Source organism: Watersipora subatra, chromosome 10, assembly GCF_963576615.1.
Source record: "Watersipora subatra chromosome 10, tzWatSuba1.1, whole genome shotgun sequence".
In the NCBI taxonomy this organism is placed as follows: Eukaryota; Metazoa; Bryozoa; class Gymnolaemata; order Cheilostomatida; family Watersiporidae; genus Watersipora; species Watersipora subatra.
In genome coordinates, this window is record NC_088717.1 from 57,663,168 (window position 1) to 57,678,145 (window position 14,978).

Sequence of the window (14,978 nt, forward strand, 5' to 3'; positions counted from 1 at the left end):
TTATCTCGTGTGTAGTATTCTCATTCCTCCACTAATCTGTCTCCCTTGCTCACTGTCACACACTCAAATGATCCTGTCCCAACCTTTACCGTTCTTCCAACGACAATCCTAGCAGATGGAGAGTCCAAATCATCAACGGCACCTGTATGATAAAGAACTGACATGCTGATCTTGTTGATGTCTGCTGGTAAGAGGGGTTGGCACAGATAAAAGTAGCAGCATCTTATTATGCAATAAAAATATGTTTATGAAAAGCTAAAAAATTAGGTCTGTGAGCTGGTCAAGCAAGCCTTGCTGACTTCACATTCAATCATTGGAATGTACAACAGTGGTCACCAGTTATTAGATTTACCAAAAAATATGGATGCTGAGTGCTGTTGTACTTATCTGTACATTTCTTATAAAATATGACAGTGAGCACGCCATGAATTCAGCAATTATCTGGTTAGAAAAAACCCAATAATGTGACAATGGTATCATTGTCACGTTAGGGGGGTCACATCACATTGTCACATCATTGTCACCCTTGTCACAACAAGGGTATCGGGGCCTGTTAATCATCTTCTAGTGAGTGAATTTCATTGCATTTGGTTTTTCGCTAGCAGGTTGAATCACGGGGCCTGCATTTTATATAGGTAACCAGTGGTAGGTAATAGTGAAACTTAACCCTTTCGCTGCCGTATATGCATTTATGTGTTTTCTAGGGTTGACTACCGCATACGCATTTTTGCGACTTTCCCAGCAATTGCTTTGTAACTTAATTTTATTATTCGTTGACAACATAACCCACGGTCTTTAAGACTTTTATGAAATTGACAGTGTTGTCTGAAGATTTCTCTATAAGATTAGCCTAAAACAACGAAGCAATTTTAAATTATTGTTTGAGAATTCCTACTCTAAAAATGAATATTTTTGTGTAAGTTTTGTTAAGTACTGCGGGAGTCAGAAAACAGGTAATTAGTTATGTTGATGACATTACAGCCAATTCAGAAAACAGGTAATTAGTTATGTTGATGACATTGCAGCCAATTCAGATTCAAATTTTCATGATTATACAGATAATTAAAGTAGCAGCACTGTCTCTGATAGTGGTGAAAGTAATGGTTTTGTAAGAGTAAGGAACATTGTAGAGGATCGTTTTAGCTTCGCATTGATCGTAGCTTCACATAGCTTTATCATCGCACAAAGTATAGATACATTGAATTTTTGCATTGCAATGTTGGTAAAAATGTTGGCAAAATAAAATATGTAACAAAAATGTTCTAGATAGAGATTGAAATTGAAAAAATACTGTATACATATCATGAAGCAATATCGGCAATTTTCGGTAAAATGGCTGGCACTAGGCCAATAGCCGAATTTGTACATGGTTGGCAGTGAAAGGGTTAAATAAAACAACATCTGTTAGTTTCAGTTAAAGGCCAACAATAAATATTACCTGATGTTTACTTTGTTATTGCTCTCTTGCTAGGAGTACTGGTATTAGCCAGTAAAGGAGTTCATCAATTTTTACATGTAGGATTACATACAATATCACACTTCTATTCCTTATGAGGTTCGTCAGCTCATAAACCGTACAGGCGTTGCGTTATAACACTAGCAATGCGATCAGTAGAAAAACCACCTGTTCTCTAGTCTCTCCAGACCATGTAAACAGGTATCTGTAGAGAGACATATGCGACCAGGTGTCCACAAGTGTCATGCATGACATGTGGGTACTCACCCGCTAACATTGTCTGCTTGAGAAACATTGTGGAAGCTTCGTAGGTCATTTTCTGCAATGATGAGGCGTGAGAGAGGAGACCCGATCTATTGAAAGCCTTGTATTTTCCGTCAAATGTCAGATAATCAGCTATTAGGGAGAGATGCCTGTAGTTGACTGTGATGCCATACGCTGCGAACACATCTCGGATTTCCTGCAAGCAACATAGACTACCACTTAATCTGTATACAGAAAATAGAAAACAGGAAACCTATTCTTGCATGAGCAATACAGTTGTGAATTGTATTCTGCCTACCGGGCACATACTATAATGTATATACAAGGAGTGAGTAGCAAGTTTTAATCTAAAAACCTTTGACTGTATCTTACTTAACAAGACTCGAAGTTGTCGTTTTGACACAGCTGAAACCTAAAAATCATGAACATGAAAAGGGCCCACCCTACCCACTAGCTTGAATCAATTAAATGTAGATCAGAACTAACATTTTGCTATGAAAATTTAGGCAGAAGCCATAGAACGAAGAAACACTGCGCTGATGGTTATTTATGAGTAGATGTATTTCCTCACTAGCATAATTCTAGTTGTAAGGCCTAGCTACACACACAGACAAAATGCAGAGGCAACGCGTAGTGTACATATTCACTGTGGCTACAGTCACTGACACTGTTATACATGTATGATACATCGTGTTGAGTAATAGAATGACGAATAAAAGTTGGCCTTAGTTGTGTGAAGGCTACAACGTTCTGGATAATCCATTAGTGTTGTTGTTAGTGTTATCAAAGTACCATCATGTATTAAAGAAAAAATGGGTAATTATAAAAATACAGGAATCAACTTCAGGAAAAATGGGGTTACTACAGGTACTTTACAATCTATCTAAAAGGTTTTAACTGTTAAGAATTTACAAAAGTGGCCTTCATATATCGGTTACAGAAATGCCTTTGTCCATATGTAAATACTTGTTGGCATGAAGCCACATCATCATCGTTTAAATGCAAACCTTAAATAAAATGAAATCATTTATTTTAGCCAATCACAGATCCATCAGCAATATCGTGCTCGATGTAAACGAACAAAGCATTTTTGTTAGTGTGTCTAGCCGCACCTTACGAATCTGGTGAGCAGGCAAATTGTGATAAAACAAGCTTTCTCACCTTGATGAGGACCCGACAGGCAGCCTCGATACCGTAATTTTCAGCCATTGCATGAATATCATTGGTGTAGAGCTTGCTGATGTCTAGTATGCTGTCATACTGCAGCATCCGCTGAAATAAATTATTATTAAAGGCATGTACACTAAAAAATCTATGTACATAAATATGAGTGTCTGTCATTTGTATGTCCAATTACAGAGATAAAATCTAATAACGAAAAATCTGCTCCCCACTGGGATTGAACTCAGAGCCTCCACAGCTGCAGACCTGTGAGCTAACCACTAGGCCAAGTGGCTGCATTGCTATACAAGGGAATAACTGTGCATACTGCATACCAATACACCTGCCAATTTTTATTGCCACTCGTTAAACTTGCATGCTTCATCTAGCACGCTTGAAGATCATGATGCAATCTCAATATAAAGCTGGCTCAAATTATCATAGAGGCTCTTATTATAGTAAATATCTAGACTAGCTTAAGTTACTAGCTTAAGTTACTAGCTTAAGTTACTAGCTTAAGTTACTAGCTTAAGTTACTCAAATTCATTGGGTAAAGAAACTTTTTGCCAAATGAAAATAAATTTTTTATGCCAAAACTTTTTTTATTACCCGTGCAACGCCCGACATTTATTAGTATGGTGTAAGAGGTATCTGATGTTCTGTTAACTATGCCATGAGCAGATATCTGGCACACTATTAACCATGTCATAAAAGGTATCTGGCACACGATTAACTAAGTCATAATAGGTGTCTAGCACACTATTAACTGTATCAGAAGCAGTATCTGGTATGGCGTATAACTAGACAACATCCCATTTCCTTTGTTTTACCAATTTTCCTAACCTGAATGTTCACACCATCAGTCTTCAGTCTAGGAGGATCATCCTTGCACTTTGGCTCAGTGAGAATAGCTTTACTGACACCCCGTACAACTTTCTCCGGATCACAGACTAAAGTAGCCCTAGCTACACTTTCAATAACTGGAGTCATATCCACTTCTGTATTTGACAGTGGGTACTACAAAAGAAGCCCGCAACCCTAAAGATCACACAACGTAAACATCGTGGTAAACAGACATTTGATAAAGCATTGACAAAAGGAGCCAGACACTTACAACAATTAGAATTTGAATGCAAGTTTTACAATGACAAACAAACGCTTCATCTTATAAACTTTCTGACGCTAATAATAACATCAATTCATCGAAAGATGGCTAATGCTCAACAGTGTTGAATTATCTGCACACATTCGGCGCACTGCATGTAGTTACCATTATTACAATATTACACAAGCCATGAATACTTGTAGACTACTCCCTCTTTTTATCTGTGTAGGTGTCTCTGAACATGTACTACAGTGCCCCCTAGGGTTATGATTAACCTGTTATACGATTTTTTCGCCTTACGATGAGGATTACTCAAATGTTTTTTCGACCTTGCCATGCAACATTTTTTCGCCATACGATATCATCAAAAATTTCTCGCAAATTTCAAATTTGGCAGTCGGTGTGCTGAATACGTGGAAATAACAAAGATGCCGATTTGCTATTAGCCAAAATCCCTACCACAACGCGTGAAAGAGATACGATTCTCTCTCACTCACTCTCAGTTCAGCGTTATTCATTATTATAAAAACGAAACCGGAAAACGGTGATAAAATTTTAGCCGATGACAAAGTTGAAGTTTAGTAAGATACATACTAAAACTTACCGTAGCTTCAACTATGTGTTTCATAAGCTAAGTTAATTTAAGTTAAATTCAACGTTTGTTATACATCCGCCTCAAAGGTAAGAACTCCCTACGGTACATACTGCACAAAGTCCATTGTAATGTTACATTTTATCGCGGATCATAACCACTAAATTAAGTTACTGTAGATAACTATAGTTACTAAGGTTAACATATTATTTTGTTACTAATTTTTAATATGTACAGTACGCATATAAAATATGTTTGCATTAGATAATTATTATGGGTTTCCATACCCTTCTACATGTATATGACATCTTCGCCTTACGATGGCAACACTGGAATGAATTAAAATCGTATGGAGAAGGTCCACTGTACTAGTGTTATGTACACTAATACCTTTAGAAACGAGCTTAATTTGTTCCGAAACTGAGCTCGTATATCAATTCACTTGTATATCAAATCAGATTTTCCAATATAAACACTTCTAAAAAACACCTAAATGGGTATTATCAATTTTGTAACTTTTTCAAACTGACCAAATGAGAAAGACCAAGTGATGTTGTTCTCGAAAGCAGCCTCTAGTATACTCATCCACCTAGCGGCCACATTGAGTACTGTTTTACATTTTTATATCTTGGAAATATCATGTCTCGTACCTCGAGGCAAAAGCTTGCCCAGAATTTTCCTCGTATCTCAAATTGCTTGTATGTAGGGATGCTCTTATCTCAATGTATTACTGAACTAGTAATATGTGCGTAGCCTGGCTTTAAATTTACTTTTTAAACCACTGTCATAAAAGAAATGCATGTTTCCAAAGAACTACAAGGTAACGAGTACCATTGGTTCAAATGCAAATGGCAGTACAATTGAAGTTTAAATAGGACAACAGATTTACAAGTTCATTACTTCTTTATTCGACATGGTGAGTCATACTAGTGACCTAAATACCATCTTTTCTTAACCAACTAACGCAATCACTCAACCTTACCTTGAATGTGATCTGACACCAGCGCTCCTCACCAACATCATAAGAATATCCCACAACTCCAGGCACCCTAACTACAGCCTGCAAATAAAGCATCTTATAGCACCAGATTGAAGCACATTGTTTATCCATAGTTTAAAAAGTACTTCAAGGGAGACGATACCAACTTAATGGGTGCAGCAGGTTGCTGGCATCTTATTAGTCACGGATTAAAACAACTACGTGTGAGGTCGCTAATTAGGTTGTGAGAAAAACAAGAAGCTAACCGCAATTCTCTTTGGGTCTACTTCCTGTTGTTTCTCAGCAGCCTCACGGAATCGCTTGAGGCGTTTCTTGGCGGAAAGGCTGTCGGGTTGATCCATCGTGTAGTCTTCCACATCAGAATTCTCTTCGGCATCCGTTGAGAAAGCTGACTCGCCATCTGAAGAAACAACATGTGAGACTTGGGCACATTGAGATCATAATCACACCATAATGATTAGCTGTACGTTAGGTTGATAACTTGCACGGGAACCAACATACTGAAAACTAGCAAGCTAGAGGATTTGAGTATTAATGAGTTTTCAAAACTTGTTGTATACATTGAAACTGTGGAGTTCAGAGGATGTATATGCAGGTATTAGAGCAGGGGTTCCCAACCAGGGAGCAACTCCCCCTAGAAGGGAATTTTAAATATACAAGGGGGAACAGAGGTGTCTGATTTGATAAATTTTTAATTTATGCCCTGCAGTGCCGTGTGAGTTCGGGTTTAATCATTTGACATTTTTGTTTTATCTATAACACTAGTTGCTAATAATGAGCCATTAGTCAGAACCCAGATATATGTGAACACATCCATCCAGATTTTGATTGGATAGTAAGTTAACCTAATCATAAACCAATTCACCGCCCTGCCGAAGGTCATGTATTGTTGTGTGTTGTATGCGTGCTACATAAAAATTAATAATACGTTGTTACATGTTTAGATATGTACAATAAAATGGGATTATAATTTGTATCAGTTGTTTTTAGTCATGTGAGTTAAAAGTGCGTGAAGAATCAAATTTATGAAACGGCGTAAGAGGGAACTGAATGAAAAAGGTTAAGAGCCCCTGTACTAGAGTTTGAAGAGAGTAATAACTAGTGAGTTACAACTGAAACCTTTAAAGTACTCTTGTTCAGTAAGTTTGGAGAGATAATGATGACTTGCAGTGCAGTAGTTTGCCTATCATCTCATGATCTCCACTATTCATTCAATTTCACTTCAATTCAATCGCAGTTTTCAAACAGAACTTGAATATGGAGAAATAATAATAGCTGTCTTTGACCCAGTCTGAATTAGTCATGAATTAAAAACTTAAAAAAATATTGCTTTACTAAAACAAAGCAAATTAAAATTATAACAACTATAGAAGTTGATAATTACAGACTAACAATTACAGATTATACATACTATATATATACAGACTATACGTACAGAATATGCGCACAGAGTATACTCCCAGACTATACATATATAAGCAATAGATTACATAGAGCGGTAGAAGACAGGCAATGACATACCTGGCTCATCACTCGATATCTCATCACCAAGGAGCTCAGCAATTTCATCCTCCTCACCATCATACTCTCGCTCCTCATCCATCCTCTCCAAGTCTTTACCCGCCTGCAACATAGCCATGGTCATTAAATTGTTACTCAGTCAGCATGCAGTGAAACCTAATACTTTGCTATGCAAGACCATTTAGTCATTGTATTTCATAAGTAAGTAAGCATGCAACAAGTGGACATAACCTTACATTATGGTTTCTTAGCACACAATTAGACTCCATTAACTTTCACAGACAAATGTAGAGAACCTAACTTATAGTAATACTAGGTGAATACCCGACATTGCACACGTAATAAAAAAGTTTATGCATAGAAAATTTACTTTTACTTACAGTCCAAGTTTCTTTACCCAATGAATTTAAGTAACGTAGGCTAGAACCATAATAAAGGCCGCTATAATGATAACTTAAGCCAGTGTTATAGAAAGATTGCATCATGATCTTTAAGCAATGGCGAGCTGATGTGTCAACATTTTAATCGGCATTGACGGTTGGAAGGTGCATAAGTATGTTTACAATTATTCATCACTATGGTCAGTTGGACACGTAGTCCATCAGTTTAGGATGCCTGCTTGCAGAGCTGGAGGTTCCGAGTTCAAATCCAGTGCAAACTGGATTTTTGTCCTTAAAATTGTATCGCTATAACTGAACACACAAATGACAGACCAACACTGAGATTTATATACAGTGCGCCCGCGAGTTCCGATGACCTTGTTGTTTTTTTACGTGGAACATGGTGTTTTTCCGCCCTACCCATACAACAGTTTTTTTCACGATACCGATATCAACAAAAAATTTTCTCGAATATCAAATTTGGCCGTCAACGTGCTGAATACATTGAAATAACAAATATGCTGTATTCGCCAAAATACCTTACGCAACGCATGAAATAGATACGATGCTCGATCTCTCTCAGTTCGAAGTTATTCATAATTAGTTGCAGCGCACCTTCAGGATATGATTACCTTGATATGTATATGATTTTTTCCCTTTACGAAGTAAAACATGATGATGTTTTCACCTCACCATACAAATTGTTTTTCACCATACGAATTGTTTTTCACCATACGAATTGTTTTTCACCAAATAAATTCAACAAAATTTTTGCCCGAGTTCAAATTTGGCAGTCGATGTGCTTATTACGTACGTCAAAATAACAAAGACCCCAAGATGCAGTTCGCCAAAAATATTTTGGCAATGCTTGAAAGAGAAATGATGATCGATTTCTCTCAGTTGAGCAATTCTCATGTAATAAAGTAATATTTTTCTTTCAAAACCATTAGCAAAGTTGGAGTTGCGATCTCTACCTACGGAAGGTCTGGTAGCCAGATAACTTCTATTAGCCTGCTAACAAAAATCCAATTCATTACGAAAACAGCATTGTTGGATGGGTTTTCTTGCCGAGTTAGGTTGAAAAATGTTTTAAACGGGCCTGCTGAAAGTTATGGTGAAAGTGAAGACCCAAAACTGATAGGTGATGAAATTTTAGTGATCAAAAGTTGAATAACTTGAAAAATTGAAATTCAGCAAAATCGTTAAAAAATACATACAAAAACTTAGCTTTTCGTGTGTGTGTTTGGTAAGCTAAACTTATTTGAAGTGAATCCAAAGTTTTTGTTACACGTAAGTCTGTCTTGAAGGTAAAAACTTTCTACGATACGTACTACTGCTCATAGACATTGTAACGTTACACTTTAATGCAGATCAACCAATAAATTCACTAAATATAATAAAGTTACTGTAGGTAACTATAGTTACTAGGATTAACATTTTTGATGGATAGCTTCTGGTGGAACAGTAACCTTCTTGATACACACATGCACGCACACACTTCTATGCAAGAGTTGTTATTATTAATTCTACATATTAAGGATTTTTATTGTGTTTTCTCAGTTCATATTAATTGTATCACTACCGAATCATATTTTATTGTAATCATAGCAAAACAGACTCAATTTAGCTAATACTTGCTAATTATTTCACTTTTACATCTAAACCTTTTTATAGTCGTTTTATTTTTACTTTATTTGACCTGCACGAAACATTTTCCTCATGATATGAAGTTTGAAAGGTACGGTTGTTTGACAAAGTTTGAAAACCTTCACAGTTGTTTTATTTTCTTTCTTAGACTATTTCAACTACACAAAAGGCCACAAAACACTTTTCTCATGATATGTAGTTTGAAAGTTAGAATGGCAAATGTTGTTATATGTTAAATACAAATCAATTTTCTGTCCAAAGACTTTCTTTTTATCAGGGCATCGCCGAGTAGCACAGCTAGTACCACTCTATACGAAATTTTCGCCTTACGATGCCAACACTAGAACGAATTAAAATCGTATAGCGAAGGTCCTCTGTATATAGATATGATATGCATTCGTACCACAGCATCGTGGTCAACTCCTGCTTCTTTTATGGCAGCCTCCAGCTCATCGTTCTCAGCAGCTGGTAAAAGTTCATCTTCTTCCTCACCATCCGATGCACCTTGATGTAAATTATCCTTTTCCACAGTCAGCGCATTGAGCAGTCTGGAGTGAAACGGATAAGTACAAGATGATTGATGGCTAACACACCAGTTTACCTGAAGATTGCACACTGTATGTCCTATTGGCTTTACAAATAGGTTAATATTTTATGAACCAGAAATATCAAAACATCAGCCATTCAGACACCAATTCAGTGACTTCCACTAAACGAATCCAGATATTTTGTGTTGGATAGTTGAGGTTGATATATTTTGATACGGAATAGATAAATAAGATATAGTGGAGCTTCTACTTATGATCACCTTTACATATAAATTTTACAAAATACGTGAAATTTAAACAAATATTTTATCAACCTTTGAAGTACATGTAGTTGTCACCGTATTAATTGTGAAGTTGTTCAAAACATTGTAATTTATTTACTAACTGAAGATTAAAAATAAAAAGTAGTGAAAACAATAAAAATATATGCTATGTGAAATTAAGCTTCACCCTAGTCTATGTTGGAGTACAGTGCTTATCTTCACTTCCAAACATATACCTCGCTCATTACATCTTTACGGTAACCGTAACAATTTACTTAACAATGTAACAATAAAAAATAGCAATAAAAAATTATTTATTTTTATTATTATTATAGTTTTTACATTTCAATTAGTTTTTTGATTGTCTTTTTATATTATATTTTTACATTATATGTTACACATACCTGAAGTACTTATCATCAAACCTTTTTTATTTAACCATTCATATTTTATTTAGAATTTATTTAGGCTGTGATATGAAATATACATAATATATTCAAGTAGGAACATTTATTTCGATATATGATGGTTTGACACACAAAGCAAATCTCAAAAAAAAAACTTGCATGTAAATGGTTGCACATACACAAAAGTTTTTTTAATGACTACAAGAAATATGTTTTAATAATTGAATTTAATAATGCTATTAAACAGAAGTATTACACTACATTCCTAGCCTGTGATTGGTGGTGATGATTTTCATTGCTGTTAATGTGAAACAGAAAATCTATTATTAACATTGTGATTATAACAAAAAATACTCAGTGAATTTATCAGCTGCCTTGGTCAGATATGAATAACAATATTTCACATCATCAGTTTCACATTTATTTAAGAAATAATTAGTAATCAGATGACACTGATTCAGATGGTACTTGATCTCTATATGAGAACTGATACCAGGGTTTAGATATACATAATAACAAAGCCAGAGCAGGGGACATCAATGCACACCTAGTGGTGATTGAGGAACGACTCATTGCATACAACTTAACAGTGAACCTATTCGTTGTGAAGGTTCTGTAGAACACATCTACCAGAAGGTTGCTTCACCTTGTCATTTTAGCACACAGTAGGTTTCTTAACACGCAATAAGTTCCCTTACCACACAATAGGTTCCCTTACCACACAATAGGTTCCCTTAACACACAGTAGGTTCCCTTAACACACAATAGGTTATCTTAACACGCAATAGGTTCCCTTAACACACAATAGGTTATCTTAACACACAATAGGTTCCCTTAACACGCAATAGGTTATCTTAACACACAATAGGTTCATAAACTCACATCAGTGCAGACATCTGAAGATAATAGAGTTCATAACATACGTACTTGAGATCCTGGTTTAGTTGCATAGCTTTGGCGTATGCAGTGGCTATGGCTGCCACGAATGTCCCCTCGACATGCCGTAGCACAAGCTTAGGTGTGAGGAGGCATCTGCCAGCATATTGGTCGGGAGAGAGGAACTGTAAGGTGATTACGTGCTCCTTGCCCCATTCACTGGTGAAGAATTAGAGAGTCTATCAGTGTTCAAGTGACAACTAGACTCGCGTGTACGAAAGATTTCAACAGATTACAAAAATTAAATGGGTCAAAAAATGATAATAAAATAAAAACGGAGTGAAAGAGTGACGCTATGGTTACAATATTTAAAAACTTGTCAATTTTATAGTTAGCTAGTACCTGATCTACAGTTAACAAGCAGCAGAAGTACCAGGATTAATATTATTTTATCTCATGCGAACTTGAAGAGAATGATGAATATTCTTTAAATTTTAAATAAAACACCGGTCATGGTTACATGGTGAGATACAACCGGTCATGGTTACATGTTGAGATACAACCAGTCATGGTTACATGATGAGATACAACCAGTCACGGCTACATGGTGAGATACAACAACGTAACCATTATTTAAGAACATTGTGGAACAATTCGAGGGAATGTTATACTCAGAATGACTGAATCATTCTACGATTTTATTTAAATTAATATGTTTCAAACATAGAATCTCTACGTATGAGAACTTTGAAAAGAACTACAAGAACAGCTAATATTATGAATTGACGTTTTAAATGGATTTGTTAGATATTATAATATTTCTTGGTATTATCAACTTTCCTTATTATATGTACACTATGTTTAAGATGTTTGTTTACTCCTAACTATGTACATGTAAGTAAAATAGCAACACTCAGGTTTACTCTATGCCTAAGTCAAAAGTTATATTAACAGCAACAATGTCTGTATTACCTGTCCATAACAATTCAGAAATGCGAATAATATTCTGTACTAATTTATAGAAAAGTTCTTCCATTTGTATTGGGATTGTGATTAATTGTCAAATTACACTATTCCACTTTAATTAGTTTTACAATACTACCGCAGGAGCAGGCAACTACTAGATAGCCTTGGTAGTGTATCTATTATGACAAGTGGAATTTATCCTAAGATTTTAGCAGAAGTGATGATTGGTGTTTAACCAATACGATTCACCTTCATGGCTGTCAAGACCAAAGTCTACATTTGACTACACTAGTATGTATTAAAATGTCACTACTTAGTTTAACAGAAAAAACTACAGCTACTAGTAACCAAGTTACTAAAAGTGGCATAAGGGTGCACCATGGGGACCATCAGCAGTCTGAAGTTAAATTCTTATATCTGTATTACCTGGCAGGTCCTTTGGTAATGAGACGGGTTGATATATCAGCAGTCTCTAGCAGCTAAAATTATATAGATGAAAATGATAGCCTATTGTCTGTAGTAATTATATTGGGATCACACATCAAATACAACGATCAAAAATACTACTCTGAAAGGGAATGGTGACACGTGTTACCCAGGAACCAACTATCATTAACATATCGTTATGAGATGTGTTACCTAGGAACCAACTGTCATTAACATATCGCTATGAGATATGTTACCTAGGCACCAACTGCCAGTAACATATCACTATGAGATGTGTTACCTAGGCACCAACTATTATTAACATATCACTATGAGATATGTTAGCTAGGAACCAACTATCATTAACATATCGTTATGAGATGTGTTACCTAGGAACCAACTGTCATTAACATATCTGCAATTAAAGACTATACCAGCTAATAACAGACTGATAGCTGCCCATGAAGAAGCAAGTAGCCTACTATGGAGCTGATCAGAGTGACTGCATACACTGTCATACCAACACAGAGAAACCATCACTAGAAAGTACTAGATGATATCTTACTGTCAAGATTATAGACAATATAATACTGAGTTAAATTGGCTACTTGTTTAGTAGAGTAGCAGATGGTTGTTGATGAAAACAATTTCTACATGCTATAATAATAGCGCTGACAGTTTGACCTCAATACCTGCCACAAACTGTAAGGCGCCTGCTGCCACCCACCTCGGAGAGTCGAACAGTGGTGAGCTTCAGCTGGAGATTTTTTGCCCGGCGAATTGCATGTTTGGTTTTCAGAAAGGGAATGTCCATAAATGGCGTCTTTTGGGTCTTGCTGGCCACCATAAGCAACTCTCTGAGACGGGGAATACCTAGTGTCACATTCATCTCTCCTCTGCCAGCAAAGTGAAAAGTGTTCAGGGTCATCTGCGTCGACGGTTCACCAATTGACTGCAATGTAAAAATTAATAGGATCAAACCAACATCTAGCCGTTTATATTTTGTACCTACTCGTCACTCTGCGGCACAGCAGTGACATTCGTCACTAGTACCAATCAACTAACAAAAACTCATCTTTGTCTAGTGATCAAGTGAATGAACAGCGGCTGAGCAGTAGTAGAATATATAACTATGTTTAGACAACTCCAGCATAAGACGAATGCCGCAAGTTTGCTAACAACCTACAAGTACATGTGCAATGTGACGATTTTGTATGATATAATATTGTTTTTAGCAATCGAGGTTAATGACCTTACAAGCCAGCTTGCATAAAGCAATGAGTGTGTATTTTATTATAATATTATTTAATAAAATTATTTATTTTATAATTATATTATTATAATATTGATTAGGTTGAACAAAATAATGAAGCTTAGTTCCTATTGTTAAGGCATGATGAGGCCCACATGCGCAGTAGCACTACAGCTAGTCGAGGCGCTGGGCCCACATGAATTGGCAAACGTAAACAGCAGGTCTTCCCTCTAGGAATCTAGGTTTAATAAATAACTTTTCATATTAACTCTAAAACTAGTAAATGCAGAGGTTTTGCGTAAGTCTATTGGAAGACTGTTCCATCGTGATGGTACGCTGTATTCGATTGTTTTTTGACCCGAGGCAGTATAAAATAATGTAAAGGTAGATTGGTTTCTAATAATCTGGTGTTATAGTGTGAATCTCTCTTGGTTTCGTCATCACTTGAATAAAATTTTGAATGAGCTACCAAGAGAATTCTATACTATTAAGTTCTATACGATAAAGTTTGTCAACAGGCAACACAGACAGCTGAACAAACAGGGACCGAGATGAAGTTAGCGGCGGTTTATTAAATATTATGCGCATTAGACGCTTTTGTGATATTAGTATTTTTTTTAAATAACAAAATGAAGCATTTCCCCAGGACTCAAAACAGTAACTAATTTTTGAGTTAATAAACGCATTGTATATTAGTTTCATAATACTTCTGGGTACAAATTTAGAACATCTACTAATCAGGCTGACATAGATCCTATCTGCTTATTTAGTTTATTAATGTGTGTGTCCCATATCAGATGACTGCCCAAATGAATTCCTCAGAATTTGATTGAAGATGTCTCAACTCCGAATCAAATAATTTTATAGATTTGTCTAATTTAATTTTCTTTTAATGATTTCTCATTATCATGTACATTGTTTTGTCCATGTTTACAGTTAATTTATTTGTATTACACAATTGTTCAATTTTTTAAATTCATTTTTTTTTAAATTTCAAATTTTTTTAAGTTTGTTATTGACTATATCAATGTCATTATTCAAATTGTTAGACTCAAAAAATAAATTTGTGTCGTCAGCATATAGTATAGGTTTTAGATGATCAATAGATAACACA

General features: G+C 35.7%; 1 protein-coding gene across 1 annotated transcript in view; it reads right to left on the reverse strand.

Moving 5' to 3' along the window:
• Positions 1 to 8: 8 nt before the first annotated feature.
• The window catches only part of LOC137406437 (DNA-directed RNA polymerase I subunit RPA1-like), a 58,479-nt gene continuing 43,509 nt past the window's right edge, over positions 9 to 14,978 (reverse strand). Inside the window, exons 27-37 of the mRNA XM_068093021.1 lie at positions 13,340 to 13,564; positions 12,613 to 12,665; positions 11,272 to 11,439; positions 9,530 to 9,674; positions 7,100 to 7,202; positions 5,824 to 5,978; positions 5,561 to 5,638; positions 3,725 to 3,898; positions 2,882 to 2,992; positions 1,724 to 1,916; positions 9 to 142 (exon numbers count right to left, since the gene is read on the reverse strand). Of these exons, the coding sequence (XP_067949122.1) occupies positions 21 to 142; positions 1,724 to 1,916; positions 2,882 to 2,992; positions 3,725 to 3,898; positions 5,561 to 5,638; positions 5,824 to 5,978; positions 7,100 to 7,202; positions 9,530 to 9,674; positions 11,272 to 11,439; positions 12,613 to 12,665; positions 13,340 to 13,564 (1,527 nt within the window). The 3' untranslated portion in view covers positions 9 to 20. The remainder of the gene's footprint in view (positions 143 to 1,723; positions 1,917 to 2,881; positions 2,993 to 3,724; positions 3,899 to 5,560; positions 5,639 to 5,823; positions 5,979 to 7,099; positions 7,203 to 9,529; positions 9,675 to 11,271; positions 11,440 to 12,612; positions 12,666 to 13,339; positions 13,565 to 14,978) is intronic.